Source organism: Geotrypetes seraphini, chromosome 1 (genome assembly GCF_902459505.1).
Source record: "Geotrypetes seraphini chromosome 1, aGeoSer1.1, whole genome shotgun sequence".
NCBI lineage: Eukaryota > Metazoa > Chordata > Amphibia > Gymnophiona > Dermophiidae > Geotrypetes > Geotrypetes seraphini.
This window is the reverse complement of record NC_047084.1, coordinates 121,624,458-121,652,189: the sequence shown is the minus strand read 5'-3', so window position 1 is coordinate 121,652,189 and position 27,732 is coordinate 121,624,458. Positions and strand designations below refer to the sequence as shown.

Sequence of the window (27,732 nt, the reverse complement as noted above, 5' to 3'; positions counted from 1 at the left end):
CAGTGCGCTCCTTCGGGGGCGATCTCGAGGAAGAGTATTCCCTACGTAAGGAGGCACGCTTAGAGTGATGTGCTCGTTCCGGGAGGACGTACCGGATTCTCGGCATCGGAAATTTCGCCTCTTCGAGGAGACCCTCTCCCAGCTCCACCTCAATATGTTCCAGGCGGCCTATGACGCCTTCGAGTTGTCCTCAAGGGTCCAGTATTGGTACACCGTACCTTAAGAAGGATATGGCGATACTCGAGAGAGTTTAGAGGAGAGCGACACGACTGATTAAGGGGATGGAAAGCCTTTCATACGCTGAGAGATTGGAAAAACTGGGACTCTTTTCTGGAAAAGAGAAGATTAAGAGGGGATATGATAGAGACTTACAAGATCATGAAGGGCATAGAGAGAGTAGAGAGGGACAGATTCTTCAAACTTTCAGAAAATAAAAAAAACAAGAGGGCATTCGGAAAAGTTGAAAGGGGACAAATTCAAAACAAATGCTAGGAAGTTCTTCTTTACACAATGTGTGGTGGATACCTGGAATGCAATTCCAGAGGACGTTATAGGGCAGAGTATGGTACTGGGGTTTAAGAAAGGATTGGACAAATTCCTGCTGGAAAAGGGGATAGAGGGGTATAGATAGAAATTTACTGCACAGGTCCTGGACCTGTTGGGCCGCCGCGTGAGCGGACTGCTGGGCTCGATGGACCTCAGGTCTGACCCAGCGGAGGCATTTCTTTTTGACAATTCTGGTCCGAGCCCTTCGGGCTCCCTTCCTCCTGGAGCCTTCCCCCCCTCCCCATCAGGGGTTCATCTCCACCATTTCTATGCCCAGTGGGGAAAGTCTTACCACCGACAGTTGGGTGCTTTCTATCATCCGGGAGGGGTACGCCCTTCACATCAGTCACGTCCCCCGGATCTACCTCCAAGAGAGTTTCCTTCTGCTCGGTCAGCTGCCTCTCTTTTTGCAGGAAGCTCAGGCCCTTCTTCGCCTTCGGGCGGTCGAGGAGGTTCCCCCGGACCAGTGGAACACCGGATTTTATTCCTGATACTTTCTGGTACCCAAGAAGACGGGGGATCTACATCCAATCCTGGACCTCTGTGCTCCTGAACAAGTTTCTGGTCAGGGAACGGTTCAGAATGCTCACTCTTCCTACTTTGTACCCCCTCTTGGACGAGGGGGACTGGCTGTGCTCTCTGGACCTCAAGGAGATGTATACGCACATTCCGATACACCCGGCCTCTCACCGGTATCTGAGATTCCGGGTGGGGGATCTCCCATCTCCAGTATCATGTTCTTATCCCAGGACAAGCAGGCAGGTATTCTCACTAGTGGGTGATGTCATCCGACAGAGCCCTGATACGGACGTTTCACAAGCATACTTGCTTGCAGAAACTCAGAAGTTTCGAGATGCCCGTACCGCGCATGCGCCAGTGCCTTCCCGCCCGATGGTCCGGGCGTGTCTCCTCAGTTCTTTTCTTTCTGCGGAGCTGAGAAGTTTACTTCAATTCTGCGCTAATTGAACCCGTGTTTCTTGCCTTCTAATCGCCGCGGTTTTGAGTTATTTTACTCTTTATCGTGTATTTTCTTTCTTCGGTTTCTCCTCAGCCTTTTTGACTTTCTCTTAGGGAGCATAACCAATCTCGTTCTGCCTTTCCCTGTTTTTTCCATTGGGGGTCGCCTCCATCACTTTTATCATCTATGGGCGGCTAGCACCACCGACCTCTGGGTCCTTACCATCATCAAGGAAGGGTACTCTCTTCAGTTCCATCAGGTCCCTCCGGACCACCCCTCCAAGAGAATATCCTTCAAACTTGACACAGGGCTCAGGCTTTGCTCCGGCTCCGGGCCGTCGAGCCTGTCCCTGTGGACCAACACAACAGGGGTTTTTACTCCCGGTACTTCCTAGTTCCAAAGAAGACGGGCGACCTGCGACCTATTCTAGACCTCAGGATCCTCAACAAGTTCCTGGTCAAGGAGAGATTTTGCATGTTGACCCTTGCTTCTCTCTACCCCCTCCTCGAGCAGAACGACTGGTTATGCTCTCTGGATCTCAAGGAGGCCTACGCTCACATTCCCATTCATCCGGCCTCTCGCAAGTTCCTCAGATTTCGGGTGGGACATCTGCATCTGCAGTATCGAGTGCTTCCATTCGGCCTGTCCTCGTCTCTTAGAGTCTTCACGAAATGTCTGGTGGTTGTGGCCGCTGCACTCCGGAACCAGGGGCTTCAGGTATTTCCCTACCTCGATGACTGGCTCATCAAGGCCACCTCGGCTCCAGGGGTCATCTCGGCGACCCTAACCACGATTTGGTTCCTGCAGAGTTTGGGCTTCGAGATCAACTTCCCCAAATCTCATCTACAGCCTACCCAGTCTCTTCCCTTCATCGGGGCGGTTCTGGATACCATTCAGCTCAGAGCATTCCTTCCGCCTCAGCGCTTGGAGACTTCTTCGTCTCTGCCAGTCGGTGTCTTCTCGCCCGTCCATCTCAGCGAGACACATGATGGTTCTCCTGGGCCACATGGCATCTACAGTTCATGTGACGCCTTTTGCCAGACTTCACCTCAGAATTCCTCAGTGGAACCCTGGCTTCTCAATGGGACTCAGGTGTCAGACCCTTTGACTCGTCACATCATAGTCACTCCTGCTCTTCAGCAATCGCTACTTTGGTGGATGACCTCTTCGAATCTATCCAGAGGTTTGCTGTTTCACACTCCTCCCCATAAGAAGGTTCTCACGACAGATTCTTCGACCTATGCGTGGGGAGCTCATTTGGACGGTCTTCGCACTCAGGGATTCTGGACCAGTGCGGACCGGCTGTATCATATTAACTTTCTGGAGCTCAGAGCGATCTTCAATGCTCTTCAAGCGTTTCAACATCTGCTTCACAACATGGTGGTCCTCATTCACACGGACAATCAGGTCGCCATGTATTATGTCAACAAGCAGGGGGGCACGGGCTCGGCCTCCCTCTGCCAGGAAGCTCTGAGTCTGGGATTGGGCGATTCGCCACAACACCTTCCTCAAAGCTGTCTACATTCAGGGGAAGGACAATGCCCTGGCGGACAACTTGAGTCGTCTTCTCCAACCTCACAAATAGACCCTCCATTCCAGGCCCCTTCATCAGATCTTTTCTCAGTGGGGGATGCCTCAGATAGACCTCTTTGCGGCTCCCCACAACTTCAAACTGCCTCAATTCTGTTCCAGGATCTACACTCCTCATCGCCTCGAGACAGATGCTTTTCTGCTGGACTGGGGGAATCGCTTTCTGTATGTGTTTCCTCCATTTCCACTCATTCAAAAGACTCTAGTCAAATTGAAATCAGACCATGCCACCATGATTCTGGTAGCTCCTCGGTGGCCCAGACAGCCTTGGTACTCCCTTCTACTTCAACTCAGCAGCAGGGAGCCGTTCCTTCTTCCAGTGTTTCCTTCACTGCTTACTCAGCAACAGGGATCTCTACTCCATCCCAACCTGCAGCCTCTCCACCTGACAGCTTGGTTCCTCTCAACGTAACTCCTCACCAGTTTTCCCAGGCGGTGAGGGAGGTGCTGGAGGCTTCCAGGAAGCCTGCTACTAGACAATGCTACTCCCAAAAGTGGACTAGATTCTCTTCCTGGTGTGTTTCTAATCGTAAGGAGCCTCAGAGAGCCTCCCTGTCTTCTGTATTGGACTATCTTCTACATCTCTCTCAGTCTGGCCTCAAGTCTACATCCATACGAGTCCACCTGAGTGCTATTGCGGCTTTCCATCAGCCTCTCCAAGGGAAACCTCTCTCTGCTCATCCTGTGGTTTCCAGATTTATGAAAGGGCTTTTTTCCATGTCAATCCTCCTCTCAAACCTCCTCCTGTGGTTTGGGATCTCAACGTTGTCCTTTTCTCAACTTATGAAACCTCCTTTTGAGCCTCTCAACAAGGCTCCGCTGAAGTTTCTCACTTGGAAAGTGGTTTTTCTGGTTGCCCTCACTTCTGCTCGCAGGGTCAGTGAGCTTCAGGCCTTAGTGGCGGATCCACCTTTCACAGTATTCCATCATGACAAGGTGATCCTTCGCACCCATCCGAAATTCCTGCCTAAGGTGGTCACTGAATTTTCATCTCAACCAATCCATAGTTCTTCCTGTGTTTTTTTCCAAAGGCCTCATTCTCATCCTGGAGAATCAGCTCTTCACACTCTGGACTGTAAGCGTGCTTTGGCTTTCTATCTGGATCGCACCAAACCACACAGAACTGCTGCTCAACTTTTCGTCTCCTTTGATCCGAACAAGTTGGGACACCCTGTTTCGAAGCGTACCATCTCCAACTGGATGGCGGCTTGCATCTCTTTCTGCTATGCCCAGGCTGGATTACCCTTTCCCTGTAAGGTCACAGCCCATAAGGTCAGAGCAATGGCGGCCTCTGTAGCCTTCCTCAGATCGACACCGATTGAGGAGATTTGTAAGGCTGCCACTTGGTCCTCGGTTCATACTTTCACCTCTCATTATTGTCTGGATACTTTCTCCAGACGGGATGGGACAGTTTTGGCCAAACAGTGTTACAAAATTTATTCTCTTAAGTTGCCAACTCTCCCACCATCCCATTGAGGTTAGCTTGGAGGTCACCCACTAGTGAGAATACCTGCCTGCTTGTCCTGGGATAAAGCAATGTTACTTACCGTAACAGTTGTTATCCAGGGACAGCAGGCAGCTATTCTCACGTCCCACCCACCTCCCCTGGGTTGGCTTCTCTGCTAGCTACCTGAACTGAGGAGACACGCCCGGACCATCGGGCGGGAAGGCACTGGCGCATGCGCAGTACGGGCATCTCGAAACTTCTGAGTTTCTGCAAGCAAGTATGCTTGTGAGACGTCCGTATCGGGGCTCTGTCGGATGACATCACCCACTAGTGAGAATAGCTGCCTGCTGTCCCTGGATAACAACTGTTACGGTAAGTAACATTGCTTTCCCTTCAGCCTGGCGGCCTCTCCGAAGGTCTTCACGAAATGCTAGTTGTGGTAGCTGCGGCCCTGCTTCTCCACGGCCTGCAGGTGTTTCCCTACCTCGACGACTGGTTGATCAAAGCGTCCTCTCGCCATGGAATTCTGCCAGCGACAAATCAAACCATCTCGCTCCTTCAGAGCCTCGGCTTCAAGGTGAACTTCCCTGAATCTCAGCTCTGTCCGTCCCAGTCTCCGCTCCTTTCTGCCTCAGCCTCAATGGGAGGCCCTTGTTCGATTATGCCAGATGGTGGCCCATCTGTCCTCGGCTCCGGCTCGGCTCATGATGGTCCTCGGTCACATGGCCTCCACAGTTCACGTGACTCCTTTTGCCAGACTTCACCTCCGTATTCCTCAATGGACTCTGGCGTCTCAGTGGAACCAGGATCGAGATCCTGTCTCTCGACTCATTATTGTGACTCCTTTGTTGAAGCAGTCTCTCCGTTGATGGATGCTCTCTTCCAATCTTTCCAGAGGTTTTCTGTTTCAAGTTCCTCCTCCGTAAAAGATCCTCACGATGGACTCGTCGGCCTACGCTTGGGGGGCACATCTGGATGGTCTACGTACTCAGGGTCTTTGGTCCAGTGCTGACCACCTTTGTCACATCAATCTGCTGGAGCTTCGAGTGATCTTCCTCGCCCTGAGAGCCTTTTGTCACTTGCTTCGTGACCGAGTGGTGCTGGTCCGCACGGACAACCAGGTCACCATGTATTATATCAACAAACAGGGGGGAACGGGGTCCCAATCACTGTGCCAGGAGGCGCTGCGGCTCTGGGATTGGGCCATCCGCCGCAATATATTCCTTCGAGCGGTCTACATTCAGGGCCAGCACAGTTGTCTGGCGGACAAGTTGAGTTGTCTTATACAGCCTCACAAGTGGTCCATCCATTCCTTGACTCTGCGTCACATATTTGCTTGCTGGGGGACTCCGGACGTCGACCTGTTAGCGTCCCCCCCACAATCACAAGTTGCCCTGCTTCTGCTCCAGGGTATACACCCCACTCAGACTCGAGGCAGATGCTTTTCTGTTGGATTGGACGAACCTGTTTCTGTATGCATTCCCTCCATTCCCTCTGATTCGGAAGACTCTCGTCAGGCTCAAGTCCATGAGTGCCACCATGATTCTGATAGCTCCTCTGTGGCCCCGACAACCGTGGTTCTCCCTCCTGTTGCAACTCAGTTCCAGGTAGCCTCTTCTTCTGCCTGTTTTTCCTTCTCTGCTTACACAGAGTCGAGGTTCTCTTCTTCATCCCAACCTGTAGTCTCTGCACTTAACGGCTTGGTTCCTCACGGCTTGATGCCCTCGTTCCAGTTCTCCCAGTCTGTGCAGGATGTCCTGGAAGCTTCTCGGAAGGAGTCCACTCGCCAGTGTTACCATCAGAAGTGGACCCACTTTTCTTCCTGGTGTGCTACTCGACAGCAGGAGCCACTGTCTGCCTCATTATCTGCTGTTCTGGACTATGTGTTACACTTATCTGGCGCTGGACTCAAGTCTTCATCAGTTCAAGTCTTAGTGCCATTGCTGCTTTTCATCAGCCGATTGTCGGGAAGCCTATCTCTGTTCATCCTGTGGTTTCCCGCTTCATGAAAGGCCTTTTCCACGTTCATCCGCCCCTTAAACCTTCCCCTGTGGTTTGGGATCTTAATGTGGTCCTTGCTCATTTGCTGAAATCCCCGTTCGAGCCTCTAGCGCAGGCTCACTTGAAGTATCTTACTTGGAAGGTTGTGTTTCTTATTGCTCTCACTTCTGCCCGTCGGGTCAGTGAGCTTCAAGCCTTGGTAGCGGACCCTCCTTTCACTGTCTTCCATCATGATAAGGTGGTTCTCCGTACCCACCCTAAGTTTTTGCCTAAGATTGTTTCTGAGTTTCACATCAAACCATCCATTGTTCTTCCTGTGTTTTTTCCGAAGCCCCATTCTCACCCTGGAGAAGTGGCTCTGCATTCTCTTGATTGTAAGCATGCGCTGGCCTTCTACTTGAAGCGCACCGCTCCGCATCATTCCGCTCCCCAGCTGTTTCTCTCTTTCGACCCTAATCATTTGGGTCGCTCTGTTTCTAAGCAGACCATTTCTAACTGGTTGGCCGCTTGTATCTCCTTTTGTTACACTCAGGCTGGTCTCTCCCTGCCAGGTCGAGTCACAGGCCACAAGGTCAGAGCGATGGTGGCATCAGTTGCTTTCCTCCCCTTGACTCCACTTGACGAAATCTGTAAGGCTGCCACTTGGTCCTCGGTTCATACATTTACCTCACACTACTGTCTGGATACTTTCTCCAGGCGTGATGGCCATTTTGGCCAGTCCGTTTTGCAAAATCTGTTCTCCTAAATTGCCAACTCTCCTTCCATCCCATTCTGGTTAGCTTGGAGGTCTCCCACATGTAGTGAATATGCTGCCTGCTTGTCCTGGGATAAAGCACAATTACTTACCGTAACAGGTGTTATCCAGGGACAGCAGGCAGATATTCTTGCAACCCACCCACCTCCCTGTGGTTGGCTTCTTTGCTAGCTATCTGAACTGAGGACACGCTGAGGAGACACATGCGGGAGGGGCACACGCACATGCGCGGGCCAATCGCAAGCTTGAAGGTCTTCAAGCAAGTCTGTTTGTGAAAACATCCGCTAGAGGGCTCTGTTGGTGACGTCACCCACATGTAGAGAATATCTGCATGCTGTCTCTGGATAACACCTGTTACGGTGAGTAACTGTGCTTTATGGATATACAAAAGTTGGGAAAGAAAGGGGAGGTGCTGTTGCTGGGTGATTTCAACCTGCCGGATGCAGACTAGAAAGTTCAGTCTGCAGAATAGGAAAGAAGTAGAGAGATCATGGATGCCTTTCAAGGGGCTCTGCTCAGACAAATGGTATTGGAACCCACGAGGGAAAAGCTGATACTGGATCTGGTGCTCACAAATGGAGGAAGTGTCTCTAATATCCAAGTGGGGGCCCAACTGGGAAGTAGCGATCATTATACAGTTTGGTTCGATATAGCAGCCAAAGTGGAGGATGGCCACACAAAACTCAAAGTCCTGGATTTCAAACATGCAGACTTTAGTAGCATGGGGGAGTCCTTGAAGAATGAGCTGACTGGATGGGAAAACATTAGGGAAGTAGAAAAACTGTGGTCCAAGTTGTAATAAAAAGAGCTACTGACCTTTATGTGAAAAAAATAAATAAAAATAAGAGGAAAAGGAAACCAATATGGTTCTCCAAACTAGTGGTGGAAAAAATAAAGGTAAAAGAATTTGCGTTTGTGAAATATTTAAAAACTCAAGAAGAGGAGTACAGAAAGGAATTTCAGATGAAACTGAAAGAAGTCTGGCAAAAGCGGAAGAGCAAATGGCTATAAATATAAGAAAGGGAGACAAAAACTTTTTCAGGTATAGTAGTGAAAGGAAGAAAACAAAAAATGGAATTACGAGACTGAAAGAAGGTACGAACCACTATGTAGAGAGTGATGAGGACAAAGCAAATGTGCTAAATAAAGGCGGTGAGGGATGCAAAACAGGAATATGAGGAAAAAATAGCCCAGGAGGCCAAAAACTTCAAGCCCTTCTTTAGATACGTGAAAGGGAAAAAACCTGCAAAAGAGGCAGTGGGACCCCTGGACGACCAGGGAAGAAAAGGGTACATCAAGGAAGATAAACAAATCGCAGACAAACTAAATTCCTTCTTTGCGTCCGTCTTTACGAAGGAGGACACCTCAACAATACCTGAAGCGGAGAAAGTGTTTGCAGGAGAAATAGAAGACAGCCTCACCACAGTTGAAGTGGACTTAGACCAGATATACTATCAGATCGACAAACTTAAAAGTGACAAATCCCCTGGACCGGATGGGATTCATCCGAGAGTCTTAAAGGAATTGAAGTTTGAAATCGGAGAGTTATTGCAAAAACTTGCAAACCTGACAATCAGAACTGGACAGATACCGGACGACTGGAGGATAGCGAACGTCACCCCAATTTTCAAAAAAGGATCGAGAGGGGAACCGGGCAACTATAGACCTGTTAGTCTTACGTCTGTCCCTGGCAAGATGGTTGAAGCACTGATCAAGGATAGCATAGTCCGGCACTTGGACGCATACGACTTGATGAAACCCAGTCAACATGGATTCAGGAAAGGGAAATCATGTTTGACTAATTTACTCCAATTTTTCGAGACCGTGAACGAGCAAATTGATAGTGGGAAGCCGGTGGACATAATATACTTGGACTTCCAGAAAGCGTTCGACAAAGTTCCACACGAAAGACTTCTCAGGAAACTACAAAGTCATGGCATAGAGGGGGATATACAAAGATGGATAGGCAAATGGCTGGAAAACCGAAAGCAGAGAGTGGGCATAAATGGGAAGTTCTCCGACTGGGAGAAAGTGACTAGTGGTGTACCCCAGGGCTCGGTACTTGGGCCGATCCTTTTTAATATTTATATCAATGACCTGGAGGAAGGAACATCCAGTGAGATCATCAAGTTTGCAGACGATACAAAACTATGCCGGGCAATCAGATCGCAGGAGGATCGAGAGAAACTCCAGAGCGACTTGTGTCGGTTAGAAACATGGGCGGAGAAATGGCAGATGAAGTTCAATGTGGAGAAATGCAAGGTAATGCATTTAGGCAATAAAAATAAAGAATACGAGTATACAATGTCAGGTGCAACTCTGGGGAAGAGTGAACAAGAAAAGGACCTGGGTGTACTGATAGATAGGACCCTGAAGCCGTCGGCACAATGCGCGGCAGCGGCAAAGAAGGCAAATAGAATGTTGGGCATGATAAAGAAAGGAATCTCGAGTAGATCAGAGAAAGTTATAATGCCGCTTTATAGGGCAATGGTCAGACCACACTTGGAATACTGTGTCCAACATTGGTCCCCCTACCTAAAGAAGGATATAAAGCTGCTGGAGAGAGTGCAGAGACGAGCAACAAAACTGGTGAAGGGTATGGAGAAACTGGAATACGAGGACAGACTTATAACACTAGGATTGTTCTCCCTTGAGAAAAGGAGACTGCGTGGGGATATGATCGAGACCTTCAAAATACTGAAAGGAATCGACAAAATAGAGCAGAGAAGATTATTTACATTGTACAATTTGACACGGACTAGAGGACATGTAATGAAGCTGAGGGGGGACAGGTTCAGGACTAATGTCAGGAAGTTCTGCTTTACTCAGAGAGTGGTTGACACCTGGAATGCTCTCCCAGAGGAGATTATGACAGAATCGACCATCCTAGGCTTCAAGAGCAAACTAGATGCATATCTCCTTAAGAGAGGCATATAAGGATTTGATGGACTATAAATTACGCCAGGTGTACACCTGGCAGGGCCTCCGCGTGTGCGGATCGCCGGACTTGATGGACCGAAGGTCTGATCCGGAGAAGGCAGTTCTTATGTTCTTATGTTCTTATGTATTCACAGAAGAAAAACATGCTCACGAGAAACTGTCGAAGCTTTCTGAAAATCTAGATACTCTGTATTAGAGAATGACACGGGGGAAAAATCTGTCCCCTTCACTGCCCCGTCCCCAGCCACCGTCCCCTTCACCGCCCCGTCACTGCCATTCCCTTCACTGCCACGTCACCGTCACTGCCATCCCATTCGTCACTGTCCCCGCAGCATCCATACAAGCCTCAGTACTGCAATATTTAGCCTATTCCTTCCTTATAAATCAAAGTTCTGGCTGCTGAACTGGAGAAAGAGATATTCAGCTGGCAGGGCTTTGTTTATAAATTTTTATCAACACAACTAATATACTACTTTATCCTGAAGCAAAAAAGAAATAGAATTTTTTTTCTACCTTTGTTGTCTGGTTTCTGCTTTCCTCAATCTAGAAACAATCTAGACAGAATTCCTGGAGGCTATACAAGATTGTTTCATGGAGCAGCTTGTTAGAGAACCAAAGAAAGGAAATGCCACTTTGGATCTCATCCTAAATGGGTTAAGGGGACCTGCAAAGGAAGTAGTGGTAGTGGGACCGTTGGGAAACAGCGATCATAAAATGATCAAGTTCAAGGTTGAGGTAGGAATACCGAAAGGAAAGAGAACCATAGCGACAACTTTCAACTTCAGGAAAGGAAACTACGAAGCAATGAGAGAAATGGTAAGGAACACTTCCAAAAAATGGCAAACGGTAGAACATGCCTGGTCTTTTCTCAAGAACACGGTGAGCGAGGTGCAAAATCTGTATATCCCCAGATTCAGAAAGGGGTGCAAAAAGAGTCGAATAAAAGACCCGGCGTGGATAACTAAAATAGTGAAGGAAGCGATAGGCAATAAGAAAAATTCATTCAGGAAATGGAAAAAGAACAAAACTGAGGGGAACTGGAAAGAGCACAGGAAGTATCAAAAGAATGTCACTGAGTGGTTTGAAAAGCCAAAAGAGAGTATGAAGAGAGGCTAGCCAGGGAAGCACAAAATTTCAAACCGTTCTTTAGATATGTTAAAGGGAAGCAACCTGCTAGGGAGGAGGTGGGACCGCTAGACGACGGAGACAGGAAGGGAGTGGAGAAAGAAGTGGCAGAAAGACTTAACATGTTCTTTTTGTCTGTATTTATAAATGAAGACACATCCAACATACCGGAACCGGAGCAATTCTTCAATGGAAATCGAGTAGAAAAATTAACATCCATGGAAGTGAACTTTGAAGATGTACGCAGGCAGATAGAAAAACTAAAAACTGACAAATCCCCTGATCCAGACGGAATCCATCCAAGGGTTCTGAAGGAATTAAAGGAGGAGATAGCGGAACTACTGCAGCAAATTTGCAATCTATCCCTGAAAACAGGCATGATCCCGGAGGACTGGAAGATAGTCAACGTTACGCCCATCTTTAAAAAGGGATCAAGAGGTGACCCAGGAAACTACAGACCGGTGAGTCTGACTTCGATTCCGGGGAAAATGGTGGAAGCACTGCTAAAAGAAAACATCGATGAACATTTTGAAAGAAGCGAACTTCTGATAACCAGCCAACATGGTTTCTGCAGGGGGAGATCGTGCCTAACGAACTTATTGCACTTCTTCGAAGGAATTAACAAATGGATGGACAAAGGAGACCCCATAGACATCATATATCTAGATTTCCAAAAAGCCTTTGACAAGGTGCCCCATGGACGCCTACTCCTGAAACTGAAGAACCATGGAGTAGAAGGAGACGTACATAGATGGATCAGAAACTGGTTGGCGGGTAGGAAACAGAGGGTAGGAGTGAAGGGCCACTACTTGTACTGGAGGAGGGTCACAAGTGGGGTCCCGCAGGGCTCTGTGCTCGGGCCGCTGCTATTTAATATATTCATAAATGATCTAGAAACAGGGACAAAGTGTGAGATAATAAAATTTGCGGATGACACCAAACTATTTAGTGGAGCTTGGACTAAAGAGAATTGCGAAGAATTGCAAAGGAACTTGAACAAACTAGGGGAATGGGCGACGAGATGGCAGATGAAGTTCAACATTGAGAAATGTAAAGTATTACATGTGGGAAACAGAAACCTGAGGTACAACTATACGATGGGAGGGATGTTATTAAATGAGAGTACCCAAGAAAGGGACTTGGGGGTAATGATGGACATGACAATGAAGCCGAAGGCATAGTGCGCAGTGGCTGCTAAGAAGGCAAACAGAATGCTAGGCATAATAAAGAAGGGTATTACGACCAGAACGAAAGACGTTATCCTGTCATTGTATTGGGTGATGGTGCCCCGCATCTGGAGTACTGCGTCCAATCATGGTCGCCGTACCTTAAGAAGGACATGGCGTTACTCGAGAGGGTTTAGAGGAGAGCGACGCATCTGATAAAGGGGATGGAAAACCTTCCATACGCTGAGAGATTGGAGAAACTGGGTCTCTTTTCCCTGGAGAAGAGGAGACTTAGAGGGGATATGATAGAGACTTACAAGATCATGAAGGGCATAGAGAGAGTAGAGAGGGACAGATTCTTCAAATCTTCGAATAATAAAAGAACAAGAGGGCATTCAGAAAAGTTGAAAGGGGACAGATTCAAAATGAATGCTAGGAAGTTTTTCTTTACCCAATGTATGGTGGACACCTGGAATGCGCTTCCAGATGGCGTAATAGGGCAGAGTACGGTACTGGGGTTCAAGAAAGGATTGGACAATTTCCTGCTGGAAAAGGGGATAGAGGGGTATAGTTAGAGGATTACTGCACAGGTCCTGGACCTGTTGGGCCGCCGCGTGAGCGGACTGCTGAGCCCAATGGACCTCAGGTCTGACCCAGCAGAGTCATTGCTTATGTTCATATGTTCTTATGTTCATTCAAGTCCTTTCATCCATTGTTTCTCTTCTCTCTGCGTCTTCCATTTGCTCTATTACTGTGCCTCTCCCTTTCTCCCCCCCCTCCAAATTGGTCTGCCATCCATCTTCTTCCCTCCGCTCCCCCTTTAGTCTGACATCTCTGTCTTCTTTTCTGCCCCATTCTCTCTTCCCCATTTCCCTTCAGCATCTTCTCCCAATCTCTCTTCCCCATTTCCCTTCAGCGTCTTCTCCCAATCTTTCTTCCCCATTTCCCTTCAGCGTTTTCTCCCCACTCTCTCTTCCCCACTTCCCTTCAGCGTCTTGAAGTAAAGGCTGCTTTGTTTACCTCATTGGAATAACTACAAGACGGCATTGCATCTTCCAAAACAAACAATATTTGTTTATTGTTAGTATAAAAACTTACAGTATTACAGCAGCAGAGACATATCAGAAAAATGTATTGTCAGTTCAGAATATGCAATGGAGAGAAGAATTTGCACCCATATGCTTAGCAGGGGGCTAGCAGTTCCCCGTAGCATAAGTAAGTGAATCTCTCTGGCTCTACCTAAAATACACGTGATTTTTATACAGAGCAATTCTTCCTTTGTTCCAAAAAAGTCCATCCCCGAATTCTGGTTATGTAATTCCCTATTGGTACATAAAATAATGTATATCTAACTCCTCCTCCTCTCAGTCCACGCCTCTCTCACCTCCACCCCCCCTTCCCAGTAAGGGGGGGGGCCTTGCAGAAACAGAGAACTCTTGGTGAACTTTCTTTCTTCAGCACTGAGATATGTAGATGTTAATTAGTCTGTGCATTTTCGGGATGGTGTCCTTGTATGCTGAAAGTTGGCAAAGGTGACCTTTCAACAATCCAGCTGCTTGGTTCCCATAACTTGGTTCAGAGACAGGGAGCAAATGTTTTGGTACCAAGTTCTCTCATCTCGCTACACCCACATCGTCCTGCAGGGATCCTTGCTCATTATAAAAGTTTTATGGCTTTACAGGGTGCCTGGCATATGAAGTCATACAGCACTGATAACAGTTAGCATTGCAAAGGCTGCAGATGTTTACAGACAGCAAGGTACAGGCTGGGCCTGGCTATGGGAAAATATAGATCTGTAGTGTCCAGCATACACAAGTGAGGCCAGTATGTCCAGTTGAATCATCTGTATGTCCAGGTTATATCCATGTCAGTCTTCTCCCCACTTCTTCCCCATTTCCCTTTAACATCGTTCTCCCTACTGTCTTCCCCATGTCCTTTCAACATCCTTCTCCCCACTCTGTCTTCCCCATGTCCTTTCAACGTCTGTTCCTCTCCACCCCACCTTTCCTCCCTTTCTTCCTCCCTGCCCCTTACCTTCGTGGTGCTTTCACCCTCCCCTCCCTGCAGCGAGAAAACCTCTTAGCCGCATCCGACATGCACCCACGTTCCCCCCCCCCCCTTTGGACAACAGGCCCGGTCTGACAGGCAGAAGGAGTGTTTCCTGCTTGCAGCACACAACTGTGCCCACAAATCTCCCTGCCCTTTACCTTCGTGACCGGCAATTTCTAAACTGCCTTCTTACAGCAGCCGGAGCGTTGAAGTTGCATATGGCTGCCGGAAAGGTTGTCTCTGATGCAACTTCTGGTTGCGTCAGAGATGACATATACGGCACCCACACGCACCTTCAATGCTCCAGCTGCTGTAAGAAGGCAGTTTAGAAATCGCGGCCATGAAGGTAAGGGATAGGGAGTGAGTAGGGAGATGTTTAGACTCAGCGGAGGGCGGCAGTAAGGAGGGAGAGAGTGCGATAGGTGACCGTGTGCTTTTCTTCCCTTAACTGCGGGGACAAGGCCATTCACTGCTCCACCGGGCTGTAGCCACGGCGAACACAGTTTTTTCACCACCGCTTTGGCGGGTTACCTGCGGGTAAAAGCAACCGTATCATTCTCTACACTGTATTATTATTATTCCCTCTTCTTTTCTTCATTATATTCCTTTATCTGTGCCTGTTATGTAGGATAATTATTTGTTCATTCCTTTTCATAGGCACTACAGTTAGATTGTAAGCTCATTGGGACAGAGAGGGAAGTTACTTAAAGTACCTGATTAGATTTTTGACCATTGTATAAGTCAATTTTTATTTGTTCTCTTGTAAACCGCTTCGAAGCCAGTGTGATGATTTAGCGCTATATAAACTCTGCATTAAATTAAATACACTGCGTCAACCGGCTCTCCTTTATCCACATAATTATTCACACCTTCAAAGAAATGTAGCATATTGGTGAGGTGAGGTGAGGCAAGGCCTCCCTTGGCTGAACTCATGCTGATTCTGTCCCATTAAACCATGTTTGTGTACAGTTGTTTGAACCTTTTGCTGAAGTTGTTGGCTGGCCATAGATTCTGAATATACATAAGAGGTTCTGGTTCTCATAAACTGTTGCACATTTTGCCCTTTTAGGCTCAAGAAGCATGTGGCCCCCTGGAGATTGACTCTGCTTTGAACTTAATCCGTAACCTTGAACAAGACCTACAGGAGGCAAAGGCTGCTGCCAGAGAGGGCAAATTAAAGCCTCTTCCTGGGGAAACGGTGAGTAAGAGCCTCCTCTCTGACAGATATAACCTATTTTTATTGGAAGTGAGTGACTTACCCTATCTGAAAGTAAAGCAGCTCCAGGTATATTGGAAATTGTAGATCATGCATGTATGTAGGTTGCTAGTGAAGCAGATGATCAAAGGAGGAAAAAACCAACAGTTTGGTGTGAAGGTATATATCTTTTAGAAATCTATATGTCTGTCTATCTATACATTTATATTCTGAGTGTCTTTATTCAATGCATCATGGTATTGCTGTTTAAAAAGAATTCAGCATTCTAAAGTTATCCAGGCTCCTTATTTGCCTCATTTGTGGTGGCATATCATAGAGCTGTGCGGGGGTGGGGGGATTTGTAATGGCAGGATTTTAACCTTCATAAGGGTTATGGGCCAGATGTGAAATTAGGAAGGCATTGATTACTGTTGTATTGCTAGGCGTTTTCTCCTCTTTAGCTTCCTTCTGACATTCTCAACCTCAAGCACAGTTAGCTGGCATAATATCTAAAGTCTGAGAGGAATGCTCATAACATCACTCTTATTGTTCTCCAGCCTAGTTCTGTAGAGGACACCAGGAAGCTGTAGTGTCTCTGGTTTTCTATTTTCTTATGCACTTATGAAGGTATTAGCATTAAAGGAAAACCCTTCAGAAAATGGGAAAAGGATCTGACTGAAAACAGAAAACAGCATAAGCAATGGCAAGTTAAATGAAAGCGCTGATATGGAAGGCAAGGAGAGACGTAGAAAAGAAGCTAGAAACCAGGAAAATAATTAGTTGGATAAATGGGGCACTCAGGGAAAATAAGTCTGTAATGGAGACATTAAATGAATTCTTTGATTTGGTCTTCACGAAGAAAGATGTAGGAGAGTTGTTAGAAATGATATTCAATGTTGATGATTCATAGAAACTGAAACAAATCTTGGTAAAGCTGGAAGATGGTATTGGGACATAGAAAAAGTGGAGAGGGACAGATTCTTCAAAATTTCGAAAACTACAAGAACGAGAGGGCATTTGGAAAAGCTGAAAGGGGACAGATTCAAAATCAATGCTAGGAAGTTTTTCTTCACCCAGTGGGTGGTTGACACCTGGAATGAGCTTCCAGAGGGCGTGATAGGACAGAGTACGGTATTAGGGTTTAAGAAGGAATTGGATAATTTTCTGAAAGAAAGGGGGATAGAGGGATATAGATAGAGGACTACTACACAGGTCCAGGATCTGTTGGGTCGTCGCGCGAGCAGACTGCTGGGCACGATGGACCTCTGGTCTGACCCAGCAGAGGCACTTCTTATCTTTTTATGAAGAGTAGCAAATTGCCTGGACCAGATAGTATACTCATACTGTAACTATGGCAAATTATAACCTGTTAAATGTATGTTATGTATGTCATCTTGTAACCCATTCTGAGCTCTTTGGGGACAATTGGATCGAAAACAAAACAAGAGTATGACCTTGGTGATGGCTATTAGACGTACCTTGTAGCTGGTTGGCAGACTTGGTCTCGAAATCTAAGCTCAGTCAATTTCCCTTTTAGGGTTCTTTTCTCTTTGGAGAGGAATTGGATAAATTGGTCCAGAGTTTAGGAAACTCCAAAGTACCTTGGTTGTCAGAGGACAAGTTTAAGCAGTCCAATAGGGGAGGTTCTAGCCAAGGTTGGTTCTTTGAGTTCCACCAATACGGTCCTGGCAGGGTGTCTTCTGCAGCCTCTTTTTTCAGGGGTCATTTTTTCCAGCATATGCAATCCTTTCGAGGTGCATACCGGGGAGGCCATGACTCTTCCAGTCTTCATCTTTTCTCGGCCTGCTCAATGACGGTGTTCGGGTCCTTCCCCTGGTTCCTGTGGGAGCCCGTTTGAGGGACTTTTGCCAGAAGTGGATTGAGATCACAGAAGATCAATGGGTCCTGGAGGTGATCTGCGATGGGTATGCTCTTGAGTTCGATTGGCAACTGCCAGATCTTTTCATCTCCTCCCCTTGTCAGTTCTTGTGGAAGAAACGAGTGTTTCATCAAACTCTAAGGAGGTTGCTCTGTCTCAAGGCAGTAATTCCAGTGCCCCCCTCAGCATATCCACACCGGATGATATTCCATTTACTTCTTAGTGCCCAAGAAAGAGGGATCCTTTTGCCCATCGAGGGGGTGAACCAGACACTTTGGGTCCCCTCTTTTTGCATTGAGACCCTAATATCCGTGATTCTGGCTGTGCAACCTAGGGAGTTTCTCACTTCTCTTGACCTGTCAGAGGTGTACCTCCAAATTCCTATTCAGGAATCTCATCAGCAGTTCCTTCGCTTTGTGATTTTGGGATGTCATTTTCAGTTTTGTGTTCTTCCATTTGGTTTGGCCACAGCTCCCTGTACCTTCTCCAAGATTATGGTAGTAGTGGCAGCAGCCTTATGCAAAGGGCATTTTGGTTCATCCGTACCAGGACAACTGGTTGATTCATGCAAAGTCCTTCCAGGAGAGACACATGTCACGGCCAAATAGTGGAGTTGCTGTAATCATTGGGCTGGGTAGTCAACTCCTCCAGGAGTCATTTGAACCCACCACAACACTTGGAGTATCATGGAGTTCGACACCGATCTGGGGAGGGTGTTCTTTCCAAAGCATGGGTGCAGAAGTTGCATTTGCAAATTTGATCTCTGATGGGCTCAGGCTGTCCCCAAGCGCAGGAATTTCTTCAGGTCTTGGGCTTGATGGCAGCCTCGTTGGAAGTGGTTCAGTGGGCGTGTGCTCACATGTGTCCCCTTCAGTATGCTTTTCTTCAGACGTGGTTCCCAAAGTCCCACAATTTGGACATGTTGGTTCTTCTTTGCAGTCTAGCTTGCTACAGTCTGCGTTGGTGGCTCCTGGCCCACAATATAATCCAGGGAGTGAGTCTGGATTAGCCCCGGTAGACAGTTCTTCTCATGGATGCTAGTCTTCTCAGCTGGGGGAGCCTAGTGTCTCAGTCATTCAGCTCAAGGCAGCTGGTCACCAGAGAAGGCCTCGTGGTTGATCAACGTTCTGGAGACCATTAAGTTAGCACGTGCTGCCTTATCATTCCTTCCTGGTAGGCATGTTCTCTCTGACATTGCCACAACAATAGCCTACTTCAGTCATCGGAGGAACCAAGAGTCGTTTGGTGGCACAAGAGACAGCACTTCTCATGGTGAGTGGAGACTCACCTTCTCAACATCTTGGCAGAAGGTGCTTATAAAGCTTCCATTGCCAGCTGGATTAAGGAAACTATCACTTCAGTGTACCTTTTTCAGAAGAAGTCAGTTCCTGATTTTCTTAAAGCTCATTCTATGAGAGGTCAGGCGGCATCCTGGGCAGAGAGTTCTCCTGTGCCCCTGATGGATATTTGTAGGGCAGCAGTCTGGTCTTATCTGCATTCCTTTGTGCGTCACTACTGGGTTGAAGTTCAGGTGCGTTGGGATGCTGTTTTTGGCAAGTGAATTCTTGTGGCGCCCTTCCGGGCTCCCAGCCATGGTGGATACTGCTTTGGTATGTTCCATCTATCTGTGCCAGCTTGGAGGAATGCTAAAGAAAGAGAAATTCTCAGTTACTGCACCCACACTCTGGAATGCATTACCTACTTATCTTCGAGCAGAGACAAATTTAAAGGTGCTATTCATTGATGCCTTTGGCTAACCATGCTACTATTCTTTTCTCATTGATCCCCTTAGTCCTTTTGTTTTCTCCCCCTTTTCCCTCTTGTTCTTATTACATTTACTTTGAGTTTTGTTTGTCTGAGTAAATTTCGTCTGTTTATTATTGTTGTTTTAAATTCTGTTCTTACCCCCATTTTATTGTTGTAAATCGCTTAGTATTTTGATAAGTGTTCAATCAACTTGGGGACTACCTGCTAATTTTCTTTCTTTTAGTCCTTCCAGACCACCACAGAACCAACCCAGTGTTTTTTCTGGCAGATACAAAGAGTTGTTTTTTTTCCATGGGATTGTTTTTCTCATGGGGAGTGTAAGAATTTACTGTGGAGCAATGGCATTTGATTCATCTGGTTTAGCAGGCAAACTGTGAAGACGGTGTTTGTTGCCTGTTCCAATCCTTTTTCCAACAGTTGTGTTCCAATTTACAAAAAAACATTTTTTTAGTTCTGTTCTTACAGTTGATCAGTTCATAGAGTTCCTTGTTGGCTATTAGTCAGACTGATTCTAAGGGGGACTTGTACTGCTGATAGAATTCAGTGTGTTCTCAGTCTCCACCTACTGGTAGAGGAGTGTAAACCATCTGTCTGTGCTGGTCTGGAGGGACTAAAAGAAAGAAAATTAGCAGGTAGGACCTAATTTCTCATTAGTATAATCATCTCAATCATTTTGTGTATAGCACTATCCAGTGAATGCAAACCTTCAGTATTCCAGATAAATTTTCTGTAATTTACATCCCCTGGGAAGCTAGTGACTGGAGTGAGATCTTCCTGTTTCTGCATTTTGCACATCTGCAGGTAGCCTCTCCTTTCTCTTGAATCCTGATGAAAGATGTTTACTATCTTGTAAGTGAAACGTCAATATATTGTTACAAGGCAAGGTAGTTCCCTTTTTCCGTCTATATTCTTCAAGGTACTACAGGGCACTTGAATGCAATCTGATTGGGGTAATTAAAGGCCTTAATTATGCCATTCTGTAGCAGTTCTGTGTGCAGAGAAAAAAGAAGACTTAGCTTAAAAGTCAGAGATTTCAGTGGTTGCTTTGCACTGAGGAGGCTTTAGTATATGCATTTCAGGGTATCTTGGCTGCATTTCTTTAATGCCTTTGCTATTCAATTAAAGCTCTCTCTTCTTTGTGAGCGTTAAATTTATACCATTTCTCCATCTTCTGCAATAAAAATAGACCGTATCATTGCTAATTTTCATCAGAGATTGTACTGTCTGACCTGTCAGAAATTACCACTAAAAGCAACTAAGTATCTTACCTCTGTTGGAAGTATGTTTACCCTGTTAGTAATTCTAGGAACAGAAGTGGTTGGGGTCTGTATAAAAAGAGAGGAGAAATGTAAGAGTTAAAGCAAGTGATCCTGTCTTCTACAGATGGAAAAATGTGCCCAAGACCTGGGGAGCAGTACAAAGGCTGTGAGCTCAGCTATTGCCCAGCTGCTGGGAGAGGTGACACAGGGCAATGAAAACTATACAGGTATGGAGGGGAAAGAGCTCCTCCTCAGGCTGGTCAAGGACTTGGACTGAGATGCTGCTGTGCAGGATTCGGCTTTCCTGTTTTAACTATTAATTTCCTTTGTAATCGTCAGGGATTGCTGCCCGGGATGTGGCCCAGGCTTTACGTGCTCTGAGCCAGGCTGCACGGGGTGTTGCTGCCAACACTTCTGATCCACAAGTGCAGAGTGCGATGCTGGAGTGTGCCAATGATGTGATGGACAAAGCAGGCAACTTGATTGAAGAGGCAAAGAGGGCTGTATGCAAGCCAGGAGATCCCGAGAGCCAGCAGCGACTTGCCCAGGTAAGGCATCTGTTCATCCTAGACCAAACATTTGGGGGAGTGAGAAGCTGATGTGAATCAACCAAGAGAGAGAGAGAGAGAGCATGAGGCAATTGTTAAGGTGTTGGGGCATGGAGAGAGAACTAGTGTGGGTGAGATCCCTACAGTATTGTGATGCATTCAGTTCCTTCAGAAGGATAGAGGCTATCCATAAAAGGGTAACCAAAAAGCCATGTGAGAGAAGGCTTAGATGTTCAGATGTAGATCTAGAGGGAAAGGGGAGACATTTGAAACACCTGGTAAATGATTAAAACCTTTCTCAGTGAAAAGGAATTTGTAAAACTCAAGATCATGATGTGATGCTCCAAGAAGTGAACTCAAGAAATAAGGGACACTGGATTGCTGTTTTGGAATGGGTAGTGAAACAAAAGTAACAAAAAGTTATGGGACAAGCACAGTCTTGATCCTTGCAAAAAGTAAAGGAATTGTAAAAGCCCTGAGAAGTAGCAGTAATAAGACGATGCTGAGCTTTCAAGAAGGCATTAGGGTAGTGTGCACATTATGACTCTTGACAGCTTATGCGTTCAGAGGATTATGAACCTAAAAGCACCATAACACAAAATCCCATTTGTATACCGCAAAACCTAGGTGGTTTGACAAACAAAGAGAACTGAACAATCACAGTGAAATATAAATCAGTTCTCCAGAAACTTCACAAACCAAACTAGCTTTCAACAATTTCCTAAAATGCATATAAGAAGTGGAGACAGTTAATAATAGACAAAATTCGACATCCCAACTGGTGACTTAAAATGATGATAAACGCCGAAAAAATCTTTTATATTCACAGCTGCAAACAGTAGGAAAAACAAAAATGCAGTAGCACGCAATGAACGACTATGGTTGACAAAAGTAAATTGCATCACTAAATAATTAGGTGCAAGACCAAGTAAAACTTTATAACCAATGTAGTTCTCTATAATAAGGTGTCGCATGATCCATCGTCTTTAAATTGAAAATTAAGCGAACAGCAGTATTCTGTCTTATGCATAATTTGTAGAGGTTAAGCTCAGCCTGCAAAGCCTTGCATCTAAGCGGCACCATCCCTTCCAGTCCCAGTTTGCGAGTGGCTCACCATGAGTCTGCGTGCCACAGTGCCTCTGGAATTCACTGCCTTTCTTAATCCATGGAGAACTTTCCCTCCCACGCTTTAAAGCAGCAGTTAAGACATGGCTATTTCAACAGGCAAGTGAATTCTTGAATCAGGTTCTTCTAGTTCGGACGCCTACTGACCTAGTTGTTGTTTTTATGTCTTTGTCTAACTTTGCTACTCTAGTTCTTCAGTGTGAATGGTTGCTTTCTGTATGGATTTTGTTTTAGAATTGTACCTCTGACAACTCGCTCTCTCGTCTGCCCATTAGTTATTCTCATTAGAAATACATGATTAAGTGATTTTGTCTCCTCTTTGATATGTCTGGGTCATAGACTTCTATTGTCCTAGATGCCAACTGCTGAAGTTTCCATCTAAGCTCACTCCAGCCTATCCAACCTTCCTGTTTGCAGGATATCTACTATAAAGTCTGGTCAGTAACATCCTCATATTCCAAGTTAGTGGAGTTCCCATTGATGCCCTCTCAAGTCCATCCTACACCAAATCACCACATATGGGACACAAACCATACAAGTTTGTCCAAAACCAGCCTTAGTTCTTTAATTTATATCATTTGTTTGTTTTCTAATTAAAGTTCCTTTGTATTTATTCCACGCTTTTTTGAATTTCATCACCGTTTTCCTCTCTACAGGAAAGGTTTCACTAAGTCAAGCACATCAACCAAGGTCCTCAACTTTAAGGGCACAAACTTCGAAAGCATGGGAGATTTCGTCCATTGGACACTGCAAAACCATGCCGAAATGGATAATGTAGAGGTAATTTGGTCAACTCTGAAATCAACCTTACACGAAGCAACCAACCACTACGTCAAATCAGTAAGTAAACGGCGAAGAAACAATAGACAACAGTGGTTCTCTGCGGAGATCTCAGACCTCATAAAAAAGAAGAAAAGAGTGTTCATCATCTACAAACAATCAGGGAAGCGAGAATCCAAGGAAGACTATCTGGCCAAGTCAAAAGCGGTCAAAAGGGCAGTCAGGGAGGCCAAACTCCGAATGGAGGATAATCTTGCGAAGAACATCAAGAAGGGCGATAAATCCTTCTTCCGGTATATTAGTGACAGAAAAAGAAACACAGATGGGATAGTACGCCTTAGGAAACCCGACGGGAACTATGTAGAATCGGACTCCGACAAAGCCAAACTTTTAAATGAATACTTCTGCTCGGTCTTCACTTGCGAGGCGCCGGGATCCGGCCCTCAGCTGCCGACGAGGGAAAACTCGGAAGACCTGTTTTGAAATTTCGAGTTTACGCCCAGCAGTGTCTACGGGGAGCTATCAAGACTCAAGGTGAACAAAGCTATGGGACCGGACAAACTACACCCCAGGGTGCTCAGGGAGTTGAGTGACATCCTGGCGGAACCGTTATCCGCGCTCTTCAATCTTTCCCTAAGGACAGGAAGAGTCCCATTGGATTGGAAAATGGCTAAAGTCATTCCACTCCACAAAAAAGGATGGAGGACGGAGGCTAAGAATTGTAGACCGGTGAGTCTCACATCGATAGTGAGTAAACTTATGGAAACACTAATCAAATGTCAATTGGATACGATCCTAAACAAGGAGAATCCACGAGATCCCCATCAACATGGTTTTACAAAGGGAAGGTCCTGCCAATCAAATCTAATCAGCTTCTTTGATTGGGTAACAAGAAAGTGGATATAGGGGAGTCCCTGGATCTCGTGTACTTGGACTTCAGCAAAGCGTTTGATAGCGTCCCACACCACAGGTTATTGAGCAAGATGGGTTCGATGGGACTGGGTGAAACATTAACCGCATGGGTTAGGGACTGGCTTAGAGGTAGACTTCAGAGGGTAGTGGTAAACGGTACCCTCTCCGCTACGACGGAGGTGATCAGCGGAGTGCCGCAGGACTCGGTCTTGGGCCCGATCCTATTTAACATCTTCGTAAGAGACTTGGCTGAGGGGCTTCGAGGTAAAATTACATTATTCGCCGATGACACCAAACTATGCAACATGGTAGGCAACCGCACAACAGTTGAAAGCAAAGTGCCTGACAAAAGCTCAATGCCCGACAGTATGACGCAGGACCTACCGTATTTTCACGCATATAACGCGCGCGTTATACGTGTTTTTACAAACCGTGCATAACCTTGCGCGGTATACGCGTGAGCGCGCTATATAAATGTTTTTTTACATAGTTCTCCCCCCGACGTCCGATTCACCCCCCTCCGCAGGGCTGCTCGCACCCCCACCCCGCAGGACCGCTCACCCGCACCCCCACCCCGAAGGACCGCTCGCACGCACCCGCACCCCCACCCCGAAGGACCGCTCGCACGCACTCCCACCCGCACCCCCACCCTGAAGGTCCGCTCGCACCCCCACAGCCTCCCGACCCCCCCCCCCCAATCATGTAGAAGCTCCTACTGGTGTCCTGCTGCTTCCTCTTGGCGGTCCCGGCCCTTCTGTGAGCCCTGCGCCTGTTGCTTCCTCTTCAGGCGGTTCGCCCTTTCTCTAACGTCAAGCCCTCTTGCCCCGCCGACTCCCCGACATGATCGGGGCAAGAGGGAGCTCAAGCTCTCTTGCCCCAGCCAACCGCGGCACCCCCGACACGATCGGGGCAAGAGGGAGCTCAAGCCCTCTTGCCCCAGCCAACGGCGGCACCCCCGACACGATCGGGGCAAGAGGGAGCTCAAGCCCTCTTGCCCCTCCGACACGATCGGGGCAAAAGGGAGCCCAAGCCTTCTTGCCCCGCCGACTCCCCAACTCCCCGACAATATCGGGGTTGGGCCCATGTGCCTCAGGCCCCGCCCCCAGGAGGGACCTAAGGCTCCCGGGCCTATTCTGATTGGCCCAGGTGCCTTAGGCCCCACCAGTAGGCGGAGCTTTGGGACGGATGGGCCAATCCGGCCTCATTCCGTCGTTGGCTGCCTGCCGGACAGGCGGGTTTGGCTCCCGTCTGTCCGGCCAACTACACAAAGGTACAGGGAAGGGGGTGGGGGTGTCGTGGGGGTCGGCCAGGGGGATCGCGGGTCGGCTGGGGGGGCGGTCGGAGGTTCTTGGAGGGAGCTGTCGTTGGGGGGAGGGGGGTTTGCGTCGAGGGCAGGAGGGCCTGGGATCCCTCCTGCCGTAATGTAGTGCGGGGTGGGGGTAGGGGGTCGCCGTAGCCAGGAGGGTTTGGGCTCCCTCCTGGCCCAATATTGTCGGGGAGTTGGGGAGTCAGCGGGGCAAGAGGGCTTGGGCTCCCTTTTGCCCCGATCGTGTCGGGGGGGCAAGAAGGTTTGAGCTCCCTCTTGCCCCGATCGTGTCGGGGGTGCCGCGGTTGGCTGGGGCAAGAGGGCTTGAGTTCTCTCTTGCCCCGATCGTGTCGGGGAGTCGGCGGTGCAAGAGGGATTGACATTAGAGAAAGGGCGAACCGCTGGAAGAGGAAGCAGCGCAGGCGCAGGGCTCACGGAAGGGCCGGGACCGCCAAGAGAAAGCAGTAGGACACCGGTAGGAGCTTCTACATGATGGGGGGGGGGGTCGGGAGGCTGTGGGGGTGCGAGTGGTCCTTCGGGGTGGGGGTGCGAGCGGTCCTGCGGGGGGGGGGGGTGAATCGGACGTCGGTGGGGGGGGCATCAGGGTGGGGACAGGACTTCAAGGGGGAGAGGAGAGTCGGGGCGGGCGAAAGGAGAGTCGGGGTGGCCAGAGGAGAGTCGGGGCGGGCGAAAGAGTCGGGCGGCGACGGGAGAGTCGGGCAGCATGCGCGGTATATAAAAATTTCTGAACATAAATTTGTGTTTTCCGCGCGCTATACCCGTGTGCGCGTTTTACACGGGGGCGCGTTATCTACGTGAAAATACGGTACTCCTGTTGGAGCATTGGTCAAAGAATTGGCAACTAAGTTTCAACGCCAAAAAATGCAAGGTCATGCACCTTGGCAGCAAAAATCCATGCAGAACTTACACCCTAAATGGTGAGATCCTAGCAAGGACTGTAGCAGAACGTGACTTGGGGGTGATCATTAGCGAAGACATGAAGAATGCCAATCAAGTGGAGAAAGCTTCATCCAGGGCTAGACAAATCATGGGCTGTATCCATAGAAGTTTTGTCAGCCGTAAGCCCGAGGTCATAATGCCGTTGTACAGATCTATGGTGAGACCCCATCTGGAATACTGTGAACATAGTAACATAGTAGATGACGGCAGATAAAGACCCGAATGGTCCATCCAGTCTGCCCAACCTGATTCAATTTAAAAAAAAATTTTTTATTATTATTATTTTTTGTAATTTTTCTTCTTAGCTATTTCTGGGCAATTCTGGAGGCCGCATTATCAAAAAGATGTGCGGAGAGTTGAGTCGGTTCAGCAAATGGCCACCAGGATGGTCTCATGACTCAAGGATCTTCCGTATGAGGAACAACTGGGTAAGTTGCAGCTGTACTCACTCGAGGAACGCAGAGAGAGGGGAGACATGATAGAGACTTTCAAATATGTCACATGCCGTATCGAGGTGGAAGAGGACCCACGGCAACAAGAGGGCATCCGTTGAAAATCAGGGGTGGGAAATTTCATGGCGACACCAGAAAATATTTCTTCACCGAAAGGGTGGTTGATCGCTGGAATAATCTTCCACAACAGATAATTGAGGCCAGCAGCGTGCCAGATTTTAAGAAAAGATGGGATTGGCATGTGGGATCTCTTCATGGAGGTAGTTAGGGGGTGGGCCATTAGTGTGGGTAGACTAGATGGGCCGTGGCCCTTTTCTGCCATCATGTTCTATGTTTCTATGAGCTCGGTTCTCATCTGGCTTCGAGCGCCATTTTTGAAAGCCGGTTGAGAACCAAGTTTTGCAGCATCACTCCTGAGGAAGCCACATCTCTAGTGGCGAAACAGAGATTTCGTTGGGCTTAAAACATCTGATGCTGATGGTTGCAGTGGTGCTTATGGAGACGTTAAGTGCCATTCATTTAAATTAAAGTTGCACTGCTTTTTCATTCATATAAAATTGCTTATTAAAATTTTATGGCATCGAGAGTTTTTGACCAGTGATCGAGACATGACCGACTATTTTAATCACTTTCATACAGTGCAGTAGTTTTAAAAGGTCTCTGAGGTCTTTTCTCTCATTAACTACAACTCTTAGGGGGTGTTCTTTGATGTTTGCAGAAGTACTTACACCTGGAAGAAAAAAGAAAGGGTAGAGTAATCCTAACCAAAGCAATGCCCTGTTCCAGGTTGGCTGAAGAGCCTATAAATCAAAAGGCTCTGCCTTGGGGTGGGCAAGAGGGAATTAACACCAGAGCCTTTCCTCAACAGCTATTTGTGCCCTAATCTGATATAATGCCCTGAAATGCAACCTAAAACACTAATCTAGGCTAAAACACTCTTTTATGTTAAACCCTAACAGAGACTCTAAAGGCT

The 27,732-nt window shown here is 47.4% G+C and overlaps 1 protein-coding gene across 2 annotated transcripts in view; it reads left to right on the top strand.

The window, feature by feature from the left end:
- Positions 1-27,732, top strand: part of TLN1 (talin 1) — a 690,102-nt gene that overhangs the window by 409,556 nt on the left and 252,814 nt on the right. For both annotated transcript variants that reach the window (XM_033937496.1, XM_033937486.1), the window contains 3 exons: positions 15,646-15,774; positions 20,801-20,903; positions 21,016-21,224. In XM_033937496.1, coding sequence (XP_033793387.1) covers positions 15,646-15,774; positions 20,801-20,903; positions 21,016-21,224 — 441 coding nt within the window. The remainder of the gene's footprint in view (positions 1-15,645; positions 15,775-20,800; positions 20,904-21,015; positions 21,225-27,732) is intronic.